Here is an 18,965-nt window from a genome sequence, read left to right on the forward strand (position 1 = left end):
ATGCTCCTCAGAACTTCCCTGGGTCAGGCTCAATGGTCTTGAGCCTTCCTTATCCCACCCTCTCACTCACTCATTTCTCTAGCAGGCATCACATCATATATCATATCATATCATACATTTCTTCCAGTTCTTGTAAAGTAATGGCAACTACAGGACTTCCAGACAGTACGGCTGCCTAAACTGATTTTTCACTTTTTCTTGAATTTGGCAAAATACCACATCAGGATTTTATAAAGTCAGTCCTTTGACAGTTACCCAGTCAGTTCCTAAGCCTGCTTTCCAATCTAAGCGAAACTGAACAAATCTAACAAGCTATCTAACAATCTAACAAACTGAACAAATTTTATCTTCGTAGTTCCATGCCTAGCACCATGGGTAACATTTTGCCACCATGGGTAACAGATGCCACTGAAAAAGCAGCATGTTAGGAGAAGATGGGGGGAAGAATAAGTCCCATTTTAAAAATCAACACAACAAAATGCTTCTATTTGGTTGTGGGATTTTTTCCTTAAAAAAAAAACCTGTATGAGAGAAGATCTTACAAAACCAAAGCTTTCTATATGTGGAAGTTCACATACAATCTTCATGAATCTTCATGACATTTTTTGAAAATAGGTTCTGTATTTACAGCTTTAAAATATCACAAATATTTGAAAGAATATATTTTAAACAATTATAAAATTACCTTATATAATACCTTAGTACAAAAAATACTTTTTATTAGTTTACTACTTCCTTGAATTCAAATTCATCCTGATGTAGAATTACAAGGAAGAAAGTAAATCAGAAGACTTGATTTTCAGAAATACCAATCAAAATAAAGTAAAACCAAGGAATTGCATATAAGATCCTCTTACACCGATTCCCACAGCAAAAAGCTATTATGCTGGATTTATCATAAAATGAATCTGAACCCATTTTCTCTTTGATAAACCCTCATGAAGTAACAGACCCAAGTGCTGAGAGTAATCTATATAATTGTCACAAGTTTCTCTTGGGAAGCTTGTCTTAAGTGCCTATGCAATTCTAGAAGTAGGTAAGAGCAAACAGCAAAAATGAACATTCTGCCACTGCTCAATTTCCTGAAAAATATCTTGTGCTTTTAAAATTTCCTTCTTGGTCTGGTGCATAACCAAGACTATTCTTGAAATTACTTCATTCAATTACAGTTTTCCACCAGGGAATGCCAGGATTTCTGAACAATGACAGTGGTGCTATGTACAGACCTCAGGACTGCAAGAGCACGTTCTTATCACTGCTAACACTTGATCTCAGAGTGTGATAATTTTTTACACTGATGTGACTTCCATATTGCATCAACCCAGAAGTATAAAAATACTGAACAGAAAAAAATGCAGTATTAACACGAAAGCAAAACTGCTCTGCTCAATAAAGTTTAGAAGTTCAAAATGGTTATATTTTTGGAAAACATTATTCAGTATGAAAAACCTTAGTTTAAAGTTCCTTGATGTTTCAGGTTGGGATTTTCCCTAGTGTCTCTTGATATGCAATAAATCTTCTCAAATTCATCTTCACATTGTCAAGAACACACAACTGATCTGTACTGTATTGTCCTTTTCCTTCTTTCCGTATCTGTAAAAGCAAAAAAGAAGTTCCTCATATTAGATCACCTAAGGTTTATAATAATTGGGTGGTCAAGGCATCCTACCCATGCCTTTTGAGAACTCCAACACATTACTGCATGCACACATAGCTTAGCAATTATTTCTGCAAGTCAACTCACTGTAATACATCTCTGCCTAAAATTAGATTGCATCCTGTTTCACTCATAAATCTGAAACATTTTCTGTGAAAATATTTGATCATCATATGAAAAGGCCTTGCACATCTAGCAAACCAAACAACTGTAGCTTTGTGATGTATGTATTTTATGTGCGTCCTGCTTAGCTTTAAGACTACTAAAGTCACTTCTCAGGCTACACCTGACTAACAAAACAACATACTACAGGTCATTCTCCATTTAAGAAAAGGCTGTGCTTAAAATTAGTTTGGAATTTTGGCCTTGTCCATTTTGAAAATAGAGAACACGTGATCTACGTTAATTAGCCAATAACAGGACACAAATGTCTACCTACAACTACATCAAGTTAAAAACAAAAGATGCCAGTGTAACTTCCAAAGTTACTTGTCTCCCACCAATCTATCTGTTCTCCAGAGACATCTGCAGGATTTGTTTTCAAAGGGTTTCAGAACAATGCAGTGATTTGGGCATCAATAATGATGGTGATGTAATGCAGATGTTGCAATGCACCCCTGACAGTTCCATGAACTGCAAGGTATGTCTATTTGCTTTCCTCTAAAGCAAAATATCAGGAATTCAATTACTTGTTTGTTTGATTTTTTTTTTCCATCTTATAAAGCTATACATTCCTTCTTATTTATCCCCTTCTACCAGCCCAAATCACAAAGCTTTAAACCCACATAGTGTGTTGAGACCTTGCTCATTAGATACCTACCCTCAGTTTGAACACTGGCTGAAATTCTTTCAGTGCTGGAAGCAACTTGATCTGTACTGCTGCCTTTTCTGCTTCTTGACCATCTGCAAATACATCAAAAAGTGCATCCAAGGCTTCCCCTGCTACCACAAGAGATGACTCCTTCATAGCAACCTCAAGAAGAAATTTTCCAATCATCTGAAAAAAAGAGAAAATCTGATTTTTCTAGCAATGCTTCAGAAAATCTAAACAAGTATCAAAACTGTCCTAGGTTTGCAATGCAAAGTTTGCCTTTTCACCTTTAGTGTTTCAGCCGTATCTTGTCCTTTTGCCAGGATGCTGCCAGAAATTCCAAGGATGCTCACTACATTCACTCTAACACTAGCATTGCTGCTGTGAATACCAGCTTCACATAAAGCCAACAGCTGCTCAGGAGTCATACACTGTTTAGCAAGGGGAAAAGAAAAACACTAAGATAAATATATTCACATTTTCATGAAAATTTTCAAATATGACAATTAGATCATTTGCCTTTACAGAACACAGGCAAATTTATAACAGTGAAACTGAGTCCTGTATTATGAAAACTATATGAATTCTGAAAATGTAATCAGCAAGAAAACAGTTAAACTGTCCCTTTCAACTTTTTAAGGTTTTTCTTCCAGAACATAACCAAGGCTGTCAAAGCTGAAGGAAAAAGTTTTGAGCTCAAAGGAATTTTCATATTTATCTAGCTCAATAGTTATTTCCAAATCATTAAAACTTGCAGAAGTTTATGTCTCAGTTTAAAACCAGAAAGGATCAGCAGACCATCCATGATTAACATCTTGTATAACAAATATACTTCATTCTTATATTTAGTTAGCTCATGTCCAACCAAGATTTTAGAAGGACAACTAGGTAACATAAAGAAATAAATAATCCACATTTCTAGGTGCTAATTTACTAAATGCTTCTCATTATATCCATCTCCTGAAGATACTACCAGTGGCTTATTGCTATTTCGGTCTTGAAATACCTTTATCTCTTTACCTCTTAAGAAGAAGATACACATATAAAAAAGTATTCCTGTGAGGTTCATCAAAAATACTAAGAGTGAATGCCATTCAATCTGTTCATTTGCTGCTTACAGTTTCTGAAATTTAGCACTTCATCTAAATATTTTTGTTTCAAAAACTTTCTGGCACAATGTCACATGAATCTAACCTACCAGAGCATTTGAATTTCAAAGCTTTTACCTGGGAGATGTTCTTTGATGCCATTGTTTGTAGGAGAGCCCTCAAAGCACTGGTTATGGCTTCTAAGAATTCTGTGTCTGTAGGGAGTTCTGTCAAAGAATCGAATCCAGAGCCAAAAGTTAAACAGGAGATGAAGGATGTGAGAAGAAAAGAAACACAAATTCTTTAATCCCTTAATTGTTCCTTCAGGTACTACCACAAACAGGAAGAGCTAGATTTTCAGAGACTGGTCTTTGTAAAGTTGTAACCATAGTGATTATTTGAATTCAGTATTAATTGCATCTGGAAGTTAGACAAGTAACTAGGAAGTTAGTTGGTCCTTGTTTTCAGGCACAACCCTGGTTAAGACCTTTGCATGACTTAAGGTATGGTACAAACCACCAGTCAGAACAGAAGGTTGAAAACTGGTATCACAGGGAGGCCACAATACAGGAACAGAGAAAACTACAGAAGCTGACTGTGGACTTTACTTCTTTTCTTCTGCCTTGTAAGCAGGCTTTTTAGATGCCCAAAATGCTGGACTCTTTCCAAGTCAAATAAAAACCATGTTTTTCCATGGTTTAATAACCTTTCAGAAATTTACAAACATTGCACTATCTTTGCTTATTTACAAACTCAGAAATACCCAGCCATCACCTTCAATCCTCACATCATCTGAATTTCTTGAAGCTTTTTATGTGTTCTTGAAGCTCCAATGTGTTCTTTATTTCTGGACTACTTCAGATGCAGGAACTCTTGATTATTTCACGTGGATCTCATTCTACCCATGTAAGAAATTACACCTTTATACCTCTTTTTCACCCTATAAACCACAGAATTATTTCTAGCCACATGTTATGTTATCAACTGTATCTGGCAGTTTCCATTACATGGTATTTAACTATTAAAAAATAGCATGTTATCAAAACCAGATGTGGGCTAATTTATTAGCACCCTCTGTCTTCAGCTAGCCACTTTTCCAGTTTCACCTAAGAACTTTCTGACTATTGCAAAGCATAACAGGTGGACCACAAGTTCTTGCAAATCCCTCTCTTTAAGCACAAGACATTATTTTGCATGGACTTGCTTGTACATGTCTTCATTTTCTGCATTTTAAGTTTTCAAGAACTGTGCTCTCAGTAAAAATCTTCCCACAGACTGGTCACATCCTTTTAATGACATTGCAAAAAAAAAACAAGTGTGTTTTGCAGCCAGATGCCTTTCCAATCATTAATGCAATGTCACACTGTAACACTGCAGTGAGGAAGAACAACATACACCACTTTTGTGGCTACAAATGAAGATGCTTGAAGGAAAGTGAGAAAACTGATTTTCTGGAGTTTCTAAGAGACAAGAAATGCCAACACAATGCATATGCTAGACTTCAACAGATCTGTATCAAGAAAAATGTTTTCTGACAATTTTGCGAATTGGCAGGCTCTTCCAGCCTCTAACAATGTATCTTGTATTTTGAAAAGCCATCATCACTGACCTTGAAACAAAAACAGATTATGAGAATAGTCTGAATGAAGCAGTACATAGCATAAATGAATAATGGGAATGATGCTGATTTGATGTATAAGATTACAGAGGTAGCAGGAAATGCTAACTGCTGCCTATCTGTTCTAGACCATCCAACAATACTGACACATCATCACAGCATTGATTACCACCATAAGAGGAAGCTAAACAGCTTTGATATTTAGCCATTAAAACTGAATATTTTCTTATTATAAGTATATCTTCAATAAACCTATGCAATCATATGCATAAAGCATGTCCTAGAGACAAGATGGCTGCTATGTTTCCTACTAGAATAAGCATGTACATTCTGGAGATTTTTTGCAACAACCATCTTTGCCATAATTTTGTAAGATTCTTAGAAAACATCATGTGAAAGACTGTGGTAGATAACCTTTTTTCACATCTGTTTAGGCAAGTCTGCACATTTAAAATGAAAACATCCTATTTTCTTCATGGCTTGTCTGAATGCTAAAAATTTGTTCTTAACACAAATATGATCACACAAACCCTTTTGGTCTTACAGCAATGTAGGATTCTTCCACTTAGTCACTTGCTACATGCACACACAGAAGTGAAGCATACTCTTGGATTAGGAGCATACTTGCTCAAGATGTAACTTGAAAAAACACATCAGGCTACACTGTTTTGTCAGCACATTTTTGACATTTAGTACCCTTATTTTGAAAGCCCAAAGGGATAAAACTAGTAATAAAATGGCACTAAAACTTAACAATGCACATGGCTACTTTATATCTGCATGAAATAGGTCCTCAAGCCCCTTACCTCAACATCTTACCTGTTTTAGAAAAGAGTAGATGTGAGAGATGCTGTGCAAGGGACTGAAGTGCTGAAGCTCCTCCAAGACAATCCACATCTGACACTAACAAAATGCTATGAAGACATGTTAAAGCTCTACACTGCACCACATTCAATCTGCAACAAACAAAAAATGCACTTAGCAGGTCTCTGAAAACAGATGTCAAAATAAAAAGAACCTTGAATTACACAAGGCTGTGATTCGGTGTGCAGTTTACACAAACATTTGTATCTCTTCATTCAAAATCACATATCAGATCTGCCACTGTCCAGATCTTAACACCAACTCAAAGATGGAAAATCCTTCTAAGAGTTCTAAAACACCTGAATATACATGAAAAACAGTAAGAGTGGTAAGAGAAACAATGAAATTCCTACTTTTTAATCAATGGTTTCCAAGATGGATTGTGCATACAGATGTCTAAAGCAACACTGTTCGGAAAAGCAGTTTTTTCAAGAATCTGGGGAGGGGAAAAAGAAAGGTTTAGCAATAAAGCTTTTTTGGTTTTTTTAAAGTTTGTTTGGTGGGAAGATTGAAATTTTAGGTTAATGTGAAACAGATACTTTGAACTACGTATTTCTTAGTTTTCCAGGTAGCAAGTGTCTAACCTGATAGAAGTGCCAGAATCTCCTCAATCACATAAATGGTGCAATTATGCACTGGGTTTAGCACAAGATCTTTTAAATATTTAACAGTACTTAACAAAGGGTGATTTTCTAAGTCTCTGTTATTCTTTCTTATTTAGATCTTTCTCATAGATTCTGCTCCAGAATTTTCAGATAGCTGCAACCTTGCCACGAAACTTTGACTGCTTGCTATAAAGTACAAAAAGCATTGTATGTTTTTATCTCACATTCTGAAAACAAGAACATCTGACTTCTTGGCAGTGTCAAATATTGTACTTCAGCTACTGTATAAAACAGGGAAAAGATAACTTGCATTTTTTCAGTGCTGTTGTCATTCATATATTCCTTCATCTTACTTAGCTAATACAGAAATCTGGCAGTCATGCTTCTACCCACAGTTTTGTTTCGTTTTGCAGGTAATCTTTTTCATGTTCAACTCAAGGAGTAAACCCATGTATTTTGAAATTTAAATTCCAAATTTAAAACCAAACAACCAAACAAAAAAAACAAGAAGCCACCATCACATTTCTGAAACCACCACACCTCAAGTTTCTATTCCCACTTACATGAAGGAATTGGTTAGGTCAAGTTAGCTCATGTAATGATGCTCCACATCTAGGTCAAAAAAAGTGAAGCTAAACTGATTTTTATAACTATTTCTTTTTTCCAGGTGGATTGGGATAATTTGTTTGCCTAACCTGGGACACAAACGAGTTACAAGGGGAAGACTGTACCATGTGTTGGGAAAATAAAAGGCAGTACCTTCTTTGGAATGAGGTTGTTCAGAAATGCCGAGTTAACCTCATCAGAAAGGCACAAAGGTGACATTAGCAGCCCAGTCCCCTCATTGTATGAGTTTTCCATAAACAAGTCACTTTCATCACTGCTGGAGAGTTCTTCCCATTCATCATCAGAGGGATCTGAGAACAAATGACAGACTTGTAAATGTAACAGCACTCATGCAATATTATACTTGACTCAAGCTCTTGGTTTAGGAATCTTTAAACTCTTGGGATCTACTGAAGTCCACACAAACCAAGTGCCACTAAGCCACAGGTCTAAATACTGTGCTGCATTTGTTTCAATTGCTTTAAGAATTTATTTATTCTATATTAACTCAGGTAACAAGTATGAGGCAGGCTCTTCAAACACAGGTACTTCATTCTCTGAAATTAACTGAGCTTCACTTAAAGATATCAGGAAAGGTATAAAAGAAACATTTCATAAATCACTTACTAAGATTTTAACTTAGATTGTATAATTTTACTTTTTGAGGCAGATTCAAGCATGCAAATATACCAGTTTACTGGTTTACTAACTGCAATCTATTTAAGGTAACTGTTTCCTCTGGCAATACTGAGGCCACAGACAGAAGCCCTCTGACTGGGAACTGACTGAATTGGATGAAGATATTACTGCCTCCAGAGCAAAGCCAGCTGGAAGGAAATTATGAGAGCAAAGCAAGTCAGATCACCTCTTGGCCATTTCAGGCCACACATTTTAAGTAAATTAAACTAGTTTTATAGTTATAAACCTGAAGTAGGATATACTTACAATCTGTAAAGGCAGACACAGTGAGAAGGGCTGAGGTAGCATTACCAATGGGCACAGCTACTGCAAAGGAAATTATCTGCCCACAGTGTAAGGCACACTTGGTCTGACAAGTACAAGTGAAGTCCACCATTTATATTTAAACTGATCTATCTACATCCATAGGGTTTACACTGATTTATCTAAAGTTGTTTTAAACCTGGTTACATTTTAACTGGTGTCACAGTGGTGTTTATGCAAGTCCTAAGTCTACAGGTTGGACTGATCCTCCTTACTGACAGTTGAAAGCTCTGCCTGTGTACATAGGTTGGGACATTTAACTACTGTGATGAAAAAATATCATATTCAACCCAGCCTGACAGCACAAATTCATGTGAGATCCAAGTACTGTAGTAACAACAGTACATGCACTTTTTCTGTGGCAAAACAAATTAATCCATTTTAAATACAGCAAGAAAGGTCTAAATAAATGCATTTCACCTGCACTGTGCAGCAGCTGAAGACTTTAGTTGAAGGTGATGACTACTCTTTATCTGATACACAGGAACTCATCAAGCTGTGGCAACTTATGGGCATCTTCTTTTGCTTATGGTAATATCCAATTAGTTCTACAGCCATAATATGCTTGTGTTCATACTCTTTACATGAGAATATGGTTGTCTTTCATATGCTTTAGCAACCCACGGTACCAACAAGCATGAAAACAAAGCAGACATCCCCACTTCAGTCAGTCTTCTGCCTCTCCTAAAAAAATTACATCTACATCTTTACAAAGCAAACAAAAGCCTCCTTGGAAAATTAAATTATAACTATATGAGCTGACCATGCAATTCAGCAACCACAAAGACAACAGCCTTCATATGTTCACAGTGAGTGATCAGGGCAGAGCTGGAACTGGACTCAGGACATTAGTCCTAACTAAGATGAGGTTTCTTCTAACTTACTTGGAAATACAGTAGTATTTCCGATGGTAATTCCATTTTAACTAACACTGGTAATCTACAAACTACAGACTGGGCAGCAATGCTGGAGTCTCCTGGCTTCATTCCCATGTCCCCTTTACAGGGAGAGCATTCTGTTTCTCCCAAATGCCAGCTGGTGTTGAGTAAAACATTTCTCTTTCCAGCCTGGTTATTTCCCTCAGCGCTGTAGCAAGCTGAGTATTTCTATGAACTCTGCATAATGGATGAAGCTATTTTAGTCCTCAAATAACTTGAAAATTAAATGAACAGCTGCCTCTGGATTCCTCTTAATTTCTACAGACTATGTTTCTCTCTGCCCATGAATGGGTAAAGCAGTGTAGTGAAATAAAACACAATCAGCCTTACATTACACTGAATGAATGGCAGAATATGCAGCTTATCCACAAGAGGTTTTCCAATTAAAGGGGAGAGCTTATGAATTACAGCTCATTAGATGAGAAATGAAGTTATGAAAGGAGCTTCATATACTAGGTGCGGAATTTCCTTGAGCTGTAAGAGAAAAAAAAATTACCACTGGGAATATCTGGGTATTACTGTGGATTTTATTAGAACCTGAAAGATTCCCTTAGAAAGTTATCTCCTACGCAATTACTTTTGCATCAGGCTCTCAAACTGTACTAGCAATTACAATTTTCAGGTCTTGGAGGAGTGTTTTAGTGTTTGGTGGGTTTTTCTGCTCATTTTAAATAGAATTTGAGAATCATTTATTTGTTCTCCTTTTTGGAGAAAAGCTATCAAAATTGAGTGTATATTGTTCATAGAAGATACAGAATATCTACTTCCCACTTGCCCCAGACTAACAGCTTCTCTTTTTCCTCAAAAAAAAAAAGCTCACAAAGACAGAACTCTGAAGAGTCTAAATCTGAACTGCTGACAGACTTGCACACAAAACCTACCTCTCCTTCTTTTACAGCACCTGAAGTATTAAAACTAGAAGATCTATCTGCTTTATAACAATCAACACCTCAGTCCTACAACAAGATTCCCACCCATACTGTACCAGTTGAACATTCAGACCATGTTCTAACTGACCAAAGACTTTGCTATAAAATTTCTTAGGAAATACCTTTTTGGCAGAAGTGCTTTTTGCTTTTTCTTCCCTGTTGGCACACATGCTATCATGCAAAAAATGTGTAAGTGCTAGAAATCATTTACAGGAGAAAAAAATCCACTTAAAATAGCAACAGAAATTACAATCCAGTCTGTCCCATGGATGAGACCATCAGGGAGGAGGCTACATGCATTCAGCCTTGAAAGTGCAGATTACCAATGAGCAAACTAAATATGACCTATTCTAGAAACAAAATGCACCACACCACTTGCAACGAAAGAGATTTCTACAAACCTTCACTGCAGCACATATTAACAATGATTTCCAGAGCAGCCTGCTGAGCCATCAGTAAAGCTGTCACTTCTTTCAGTTCCCACTTATCAGACTAAACAGAAAAATAAGAATCAAATTTAATTTGGTAAAACAACATACCAGTGCAATTTTAAGTACCCTGGCTGTCAGTTAAAAATACATTCCATCCATTTCCTCTTCTCCCTCCACATAAAAAATAAAACAGGCAAACAAAACCAAAAGACAAACAAACCCTACCTTACATATTTCTGCTGGACACTTCAAAACAATTTTGCCTTTAAGAAAGACCACCTGCTCTAAAGTTGTAGCAAGTAAGATTGACTATTGCTAGATAAAGTCCCAACAGAAACATTTGTTTCTGTTATTCATTTCATGCACAGCAAATGCACCTGTTCAACTCTGAGCCATCTCTACTCACAACTGAATGGTTTCAGCCATTAAAAGTCTCATTTGCCTTATGCAGAGACCTGAACTTCCTGCACCAGCTACAGCAAGAAGTGCAAGATAAATCTATAGCTACCACTAGAGAAAAAAAATGGAAACATGCTTTCCTGATGTGCCATACAAGTTGCCTACATTTGAACAAGTTGAGCTAAAATTCTCCATGCTGAGCTTTGAAGTTTTAGCTAAAGCAGTCAAACCATTTGGGAGTCCTAACTAACACCAGTAGGTAGCTACTCTGACTAATGCTCAGTCAGGGCTGGTCAGATGCTCAGCCAAGTGCACTAAGCTGCTTGAGAGCCAGTCAGCCACACTTACTGGAAGCAGGTCTGAAATGTCATTTTCTCTCCTGACTTTTCCTTTTGGTATTTGTTCCATGTCATCAGCTTCACTCGAAGCACAGTTGTATATAACATCACTCATGTTTTCCTCAGTTTCTGCCTCCACAGCAAGTTTTAACCTGTTTTTTTCAGCTTCATTCATACGAATAATCATTTCACCAGCATCTATTGCTAATGATTCTGAAAAAATCTTCAGGATTGCATTAACCATGCTCCCCAGGCTGCCCGCTGGAATGGTGTCCTTGATATTCCAGATGGTGCCTAAACGAGAGAATCGAAATAGACAAATCTGTTAAAATACTCAATTCCCAGCTCTGCAATAGCCCTGTATTTTGTAAGGACACAGCCTCCACTAAACACACTCAGTGCTTATATTTCAATTTGAATTTTCAAGTCTTTCCTCTACAGATTTATATTTTCTTCTGTTTTGCATTTCATGTTAAACTTAAGATGCTTTTCCCACATCTTAAGCTTAAATACATTTCAGCATGTAACAATGCACAGAATATTTATGCAAAGTGATCTTGGTGACACTTTTTACTTGTGATAACAAATCCACATTAAATCATAACTTCCTAAGGATTCTCAAAATTAAACTGATTTATTACCCTCTAATATCAAAACCCACCATGACTGAGCATTTGAAGTCAAAAGAAGAATGCAAGGTAGAGAATCTGAAGTAAAAACCTATTAAGGTCAAAACAATTCCTCTACAAGTCATTACTGAGTTATTTTACTGCTGAAAACCAAATTAAAACAGACCAGTTAAACTAGATGACCACACTAAAAGACATGAACTTCAGAATCAAGCATTTAAAACCATTTTTAAAACCAGCAGCAAATATTTGGTTAATCCAAATCACAAGAAGTACAAATAACCTCATGAACCATCCACACAGGCTTTTATGACCCAGAGCACAGCAGAGAAGGCTAAGTCTTCTCTCCCTCTCACCCTCCTTTACCTGCTGAACAATGAATGCCCTGAGCATCCTACCTGCTATCAGAGTTCTCAACTGGACATGCTTCATTGTGCTCTCTGGACACAACATCACCATTTCCAATACTTGTTGTGCAGAAGCATTGAATGAAGAAAGAAGATCTGGATTATCTTCTGTCACTGCTTGCAAGCAGTTTGCTGCAGTAAACAACAAAGATAATTAACAAACCAATAGTAGATTTCACTCTCCTAATAAGAAAATACTGTCTTCCTGTAGTAAGAAGTAATGAAACACAAACACAGGAAAAATACTTCATGCAGCATCGTGTCATAATGGTATGACACTGGCCTTCACAAACTGTGTTTTAATTTAAAAAGACATCCTCTGGCAAACCTGTATACACAACAGGTGAGGACAGTAACACATCACACATGGGACTGGCCCAAATAATTTTAGCTACTCCAAATTCAATTTCTCCATTGTATAATAACTAGGGAAAACAAAGATGCTGCAAGACTATTTAGTAACCACACTACTAACATCATCAATGAAAACATATTGAAATTGATAGGAGTCGTTGGGATTTTTTCAATGGACTATGTCCTTTGCTTTACATATTGAACTCTTCATTACCAAAACCAGAAAACAAAATGAAAAAGCAGTCTCTTCCTAGAGCTTTCTTTCCACAAATTTTTTCCTCATGTGTTACCATCATTAATCAGCCATTTGGACTCCTTTGGAAAAAAAGCACAACAGATGTCGACTTCTGAATGTTGTGTTGTTCAGCAAGGAAATCAAAGTCTTATATTTGGTGTAAAGTTTAAGTAATGCTAAGGCAAGAGTACTATGCAAAAGCTGAGACAATAGTGTTACATTCATATAGTAAATAAAAGAAACCAAACAAACTTCATATCCTGATCTCCTCTTTTTATCACTTACCTACTGAAATAGCCAGATCCACATTCGTGGAAAATTTCTTCATGTAATGCAGCACAGCCTCCAGACACCCTTCTTTATTGAATATGGATACTGCTGTACTGTTGCATTCACTAATGCATAAAAAAATATTAATGAAACACTTTTTCCAGGAAAAAAGTACTTGAACAACATTTCAATTAACCTGTACTTCCTCTTTTACATTTTAAAAACCTACCTAAGAATTACACATTAGGCAAAGAGTTATCCTTCACTATTAAGGTCATGATCAGCTCTAAAAAATGGAGAAAGAGAGGCTGCATATCCTGGACACCTCTGAGGAAAGCTGACTGTCACTGGCTGCTTTCTTACACACAGGGTTTGGGAGTTCATTTGGGAGCCTTAGTGCAGTCTCACCTGCACAGATCCAGACAAAGAATGAAAGGCAGCTGACAAGCCAGTCCAGGGAAGACTTCATCCACAAACCCTCAGACAACAGAGTGGGCTGTTGCCTCTCCCATCAGAACAGTCACTTCAGAAAATGACAGCTCTTAACATTCAGAAATGCAACCCCAGTCAGTGCTAAATGGGACATTTACTTTAATCTCAAACAGCAGGGTTTCTGTTTCTTCAAGTATTCACAGCTATTCCCATTTTTAAACTAAATATATTAATACAAGACAAAATCAAACTAAAAAGACATGGGACCTAGCTGGCTCTAAAGGTCTTTAAAAATTTACTTTTAAAAATACTGTGTCTCAGAATCAATGCTAGCCCTGATTTCATCACTACCACACTCAGCAATGAAGCCAGAAGTTCATGGTCACTGCCACAAAGTTGAAAATACTGAAGTGATTTATAGAACACAATGATTATATACCAAAGCACTCACATCTATGAAAACAATAAAAAAAAAAAAAGACCAAACATTGTTAGAACAAAAGGTATCACGTATCCTGTGCAAGGTGCTGAGCAAGCAGTTTCTGTACTGTTGTAGATTCCAATCCTAAAAAAACACAATTTACAAAAAAGGCTTCAAGCCACAGTACAGACACCAAGGCAGCTCTGCTGAAATACTTTATAGTACCAAACAGAATTCTGTGACAGAAGTGTATAATAATGTGGAGCTGTCACAAAACAAAGAGAAACAACACAAAATTGAAGAACCTCCACAACAGGTTTGTATTACTTCAGTGTTAATGCATTTCTATATTAACAAGGTTGCCTTTCTCTTCATTTACCTGGTAGTTCCAATGTAAACTAATTGAACTGATCACATTCTTTCTCACCTAATTAGGCAAATTTGTATCAGTGCCTCACTTACTAAGAGGCAGATTGTCCACACATTTAGTATCAACTTTTAGATTGACCTGCAGAGCAAGTAGGTAAGAGAAAACCCTCCTCATACTCCCAAAATGCTGAAGTACACTGATCAGAAATTAATTTTCTCTGTCTCCACAATAAGGATCTACAGGAACTGCATGCAAGACTCCACAATCCAAACTACACAGGAGTCTATGACAGAATATGTTTAGAAAACAGTACCACAACTTAGGATGAACCACATACAGAATGAAAAAGTTGTCACTCTGCTAGAAACTGTGCACTTTCAGAATCCTTCACTTACAAAAGTATCAGAAACTGAATGTATATTCCCATGTAATTTCTTTTCTGCCTCAATTACCATGCTCTTCTTCAGAAACAATTCATTTTATCTCTTCTAAAAGGCCATCATTAACACAGCACTTACCATACATTCCACAGCAAGTTAATAGCCTCATTGGCTATGTCTTCAATATAATTTTTATCCATCTCTCTGTGTTTCTGGTTAGCATCTAGTCCAGTGCTGCACTACAAACAAACATGAGAACCAAGGTTGGGAAACAAAGAAGACACAAGAAAAGCAAACATTTAAAACATCTGAAGCAGAGTGAATGATAAGATCTCTCACAAGGTGTTTAGCTGACTGATTTCACATTCTCTGAAAACAAGGCCATTTTTTAAACATCCCCAGATTTAAACATTTTTTTCTCTTGTAGCAACAGTACTTGCTATGCATTCAGTAATCTTTAAAAGCTTTTTTTAAAAAGAAATACTTAGCAATTTTAGAACCTGAAATGCTGTTTCTTGCTAATACAGTCTGCATGCAATTTTAAACAGTTCTTTCTCAACACAAGATTAATTCAGCAAATATCTTGCTGTGGTTTATAATAATGCTATTACCCATACTTAAAAATGGGGAAGAAACATACAGAAAATGATGGTATTGCTCAAGGCTGCTCATACAAAGACAGCAGGTGACAGAATTCAATGAAATTTCCAAACTGCACAGCAACACCTGAACCAAACAAAGAATAGGTGTTCAGTACAGATTATTCTACCTGACTGTAAATCCAAGCTTTCACTTAGACAAAACTGTATATTAAAAAAACCTCACTAGAATAATATTGCAACATAAATGAAAAAAACACAAACAAGCAGATCTGGATCTTGACTGACAAAATACCCTTGTTTTGACTGATGTTCCAGACCCAAAATCTCCAGACCATTTAAGCAGAAGTCATCCTAGGCAGCAAACCCCACCACAGACCCAGCTGAAGGAGCAGCAACTGGTTTGAAATCTCTGGAATAATTTTTGTGCTATTAAACCTACTAAAGCTTTTTTTTTAGAGACCTTTCAAATATCTTAGCTTTATAATAGCTTTAATAATTGAATTATTTTTTAAAATGGGATAGTTTAATGGCTTCATCACTTTTAAAGTCAGAATAATAATAAACACACCTCCTTCAGAAGTGCAACAAGGGGTGTCATGATGTCCTTTGTCACCATGTCATCACAGACATCAAATCCTCCACAAGCACTCAGATTCCTGGGGTTAAAAAAAAATGCTTTGTATCAGATGCAGTACTTTCCAGGATGTTTCAAAAAGCATGCATTCAGTATTCTCCAAAGGTTATATTTTGCTTTAAAATAAATCTGTTTCATCAGTAACCTTAGTCTTTCACCTTCCTAATAGAAAACTTCGATGTTAGGAAAAAAATAAAAGGAATAATTTTACTTGTCTAACATAGCTATAAAGTTTATTTGTACCAAAACATGACATCTGTTAAGTGTTACTCAGTGTAAGATATAAAATTAATGTTAACAAGCATTAGCATCACATTTTTCTACAGATTAAGCAAGCTGTAGGCCTGTCTGCATAGCACCAACTCCAAATGATGCTGCTCAATATTTACAATTTCCTCAAAAACCTAGCTATGTGTGCTTTCTAACTAACCCATGGCTGCTAATGTTACAAAGGCACAAAACACCACCAGTAGTGGTGTTTATTTCTTCATAAAACTTTTTTTTTTTTTTTTTTCTTTCCCTAAGACAAGGATGGAAAGTAGAACATTCCACTGGGAGCACACAGACAGGTAGTAGCTCCCTTATGCAGGTCCTGACATTGAAGCCTCCTGGCAGCCTCCTGGAGCAGGAAAAGCTCCTCTCTGGGGAGTCTGACTGAGGCAGATATACTTACTCAACACGGAGCTGAAACAAGAGAGGGTGGCATTTAAGTTCATGACTTTTAAAAGCAGAAACCTTCCTTATCATGCCATAAGACCTCATTATATCTGGGTATTAACAAAAACTTACCGGAGGGCACCCGCAGCTGTCTCCCGAACAGCTAAACTGTGATCCATCAACAAGGGCCCTAAACACCTGACAACATCTCTCTGGAGAAAGGCTGGGATTATGTGCTTCTGCTGCAACAGCTTGGAAATACTGGCACAGGCAAACTCCCTCACTTCGGCACTTGGATGCTGCAGCTGGGGAGACACACACAGGGCAGATTAAGGAAGAGGGAAAAGGCAGCTTCAGGTTTTTATTGAGTGAAAAGGTTGATCTGCTTTTTTATGTGCATAGCTCCTGTTTTACTGCTCCTGAGGGGAATCAAGTGCTTTTAGCTTCCATGGAAGTTTGTCTGGGTTGTGTGCTAACTATATGGCTAGATAAATACTATTCTGGATGTTTACAGAAGACACATAGCCTAGACACAGATTTGACACTAGCTGGCATTGGTGAGACTTCATATCAACTTTGGATTACCACACTTTAAAAAACAATGGGTAAAAATTGGGAGGGGAAAATACCATCAAGGAACTATAACAAGACATAACACATGCTAGCTGACAAAGAAAGCAATCCAAAAAGTAAAAAAAAAAAAGAAAAAACATTACAGCCTTTAGACTAAAACCATCTCTTTAAAGACAAGGAGCAAGAGGTCTCTATGTCCATAAGACAACACTAACTTGCAGATTAACAAAGATTCAGGTGAGATGTAAGTACTGAAAACCATAAAAATAACAAAATAGCAGAAGCTCCTGCATATTCATTCATTGAAAACCTACCAGAAAAAATAAACAGCTGCCGAAGAGCACCCTCAGCTATGCAGCTAAGTACTTTTGTAATCACTTTTCCTGTCGTTTGGTTGTTGAGTTTTTCTTTGTTGGTTGGGGTTTTGGCTTGGTTTTGTTTTTTTAAGACTAAATAGGTTAGTCCAGAAGAATAATCAAGCAGCAGCTTGTCCAATGAGTTCACTTTGATGAAGTGAGCAAAAAGGATTTTATTAAAGGAAAACAGATTTTTACTTCTGATTCTAAAACATCACATGCAGAAGGTTTAAAATACAGTTTTCGTCTGTAGTGCTTAAACCAAAGAAAGAAACCCAGACAACAAATGGTCAAACTCTTCCACATTTTCTATCAGATATTTCCCTGCGTATGGATCTTAAGACTCTGTCTGGCTGTAGGAAAGCTCTCCAGAGTCGGGCAGAGCGAACCTAAGCACTGCAAAAACTCTTTCAACTCCTCTCCTAGGACGAAGGGCAGTTTCCCGCTCTGTCCCAGCCCCTCGGTCCCGGTCAGAAGGGCAAGCACGGGTGCCCTGGCGGGATGCGGTGTCCCCCGCCCCGCCCGTGCCTGCAGAGCGGCAGCAGCTCAGGCCTGGCCTAGGGCAGGGCCACCCCTCACCTCCGGACAGCCGCCTGCGGGAGCAGCCGCGTCGCCGGAGACGGGACGGGAGGTGGGGGCCGACCCGCAGACCCTTCCCGCGTCCAATTGCAGGCGGACGGCACCGCATCCGAGCCCTCTCCCCACGCCGCAAGAGAAGGCCGTGACCCCGCCTCAACCCCCCCGGCACCGGCGGGCACAGCCCCCTCCATCTCCGGCTGTGGCTGCCGGGTCTGCCCCGCTTTCCCTGCCGCGGGCGGGGGTCGCGCCCCACCCGTCCCCGCCCGCTCGTCCCCGCTGGCTCTGCAGCTGCCGCTCCCTCCCGCACCTTCTCCAGCAGCTCCGATGCCGGCTCGTCCTCGGGGCTGCTTTCTCCGTCGCGGCGCAGCTCGGGGCCGGCGGGGGAGAAAGGGCCCCTGCGGAACCTCCGCGCCCGGCTCTTCCCCATGGTTCTGCGGCCCCCGCCGCTCGGCGCCGGCGCACCCACGTGTGGTGCTCAGCGCAGGCGCAGTCCCGGTTCCGCCACGCCCCGGTCCGGCCCGGCCCGCCCTCGGCCCGGTGCCGAGCTTACTAATTACGGCTGCAGAGAAGCGGCAACGCCCTCCACGGCACACGGGCAACCCGGGTCAGCCGCCGCCAGCAAGGTCAGCGAAACGCAGCTCTGCCCAACCAAGCGGGTTTAACTTCCCCCGCAGCTCTGCCACAGCAGCCTCAGCAGCATCCCTAGAGGTGTTCCAGGACAGAAGCCTATTCTAGAGGTGTCCCCCCGGGTCAAAAACTCAAACAAGGTGAATGTTGAAC

At 38.5% G+C, this 18,965-nt stretch overlaps 1 protein-coding gene across 3 annotated transcripts; it reads right to left on the reverse strand.

Annotated features, from left to right (window-relative positions):
* Positions 1 to 437: 437 nt before the first annotated feature.
* Positions 438 to 18,645, reverse strand: HEATR3 (HEAT repeat containing 3). Of its 3 annotated transcripts, none has more exons than XM_030457649.1 (15): positions 18,493 to 18,645; positions 16,810 to 16,982; positions 15,955 to 16,042; positions 14,923 to 15,018; positions 13,197 to 13,306; positions 12,314 to 12,454; positions 11,297 to 11,580; positions 10,520 to 10,610; positions 7,403 to 7,560; positions 6,392 to 6,474; positions 5,994 to 6,130; positions 3,695 to 3,783; positions 2,756 to 2,899; positions 2,478 to 2,654; positions 438 to 1,593 (listed from the first exon to the last, which is right to left on the reverse strand). In XM_030457649.1, exons 4-15 carry the CDS (start codon positions 14,982 to 14,984, stop codon positions 1,474 to 1,476), a joined length of 1,596 nt encoding a protein of 531 aa, XP_030313509.1. In that variant the 5' UTR covers positions 14,985 to 15,018; positions 15,955 to 16,042; positions 16,810 to 16,982; positions 18,493 to 18,645; the 3' UTR covers positions 438 to 1,473. The 3 variants fall into 3 exon arrangements, with proteins under 3 accessions (XP_030313509.1, XP_030313508.1, XP_030313510.1); XM_030457648.1 differs by having other exon boundaries at positions 707 to 1,593; positions 14,923 to 15,023; XM_030457650.1 differs by lacking the exons at positions 16,810 to 16,982; positions 18,493 to 18,645 and adding an exon at positions 15,425 to 15,510 and having other exon boundaries at positions 766 to 1,593; positions 14,923 to 15,023; positions 15,955 to 16,025.
* Positions 18,646 to 18,965: the final 320 nt, after the last annotated feature.

Source organism: Calypte anna, chromosome 11 (genome assembly GCF_003957555.1).
Source record: "Calypte anna isolate BGI_N300 chromosome 11, bCalAnn1_v1.p, whole genome shotgun sequence".
NCBI classification, from domain to species: domain Eukaryota; kingdom Metazoa; phylum Chordata; class Aves; order Apodiformes; family Trochilidae; genus Calypte; species Calypte anna.

Excerpts from the sequence above, each read along its gene's own strand:
- HEATR3 (XM_030457648.1), bottom strand. The coding sequence starts at position 18,612 with ATGGGGAAGAGCCGGGCGCGGAGGTTCCGCAGGGGCCCTTTCTCCCCC. Across the intron at positions 16,043-16,809 it reads ACAGCTGCGGGTGCCCTCCG|GAATCTGAGTGCTTGTGGAG; the intron begins GTAAGTTTTTGT and ends TTTTAACCCCAG. Across the intron at positions 13,307-14,922 it reads AACTTGCTGTGGAATGTATG|TGAATGCAACAGTACAGCAG; the intron begins GTAAGTGCTGTG and ends TTTATGCATTAG.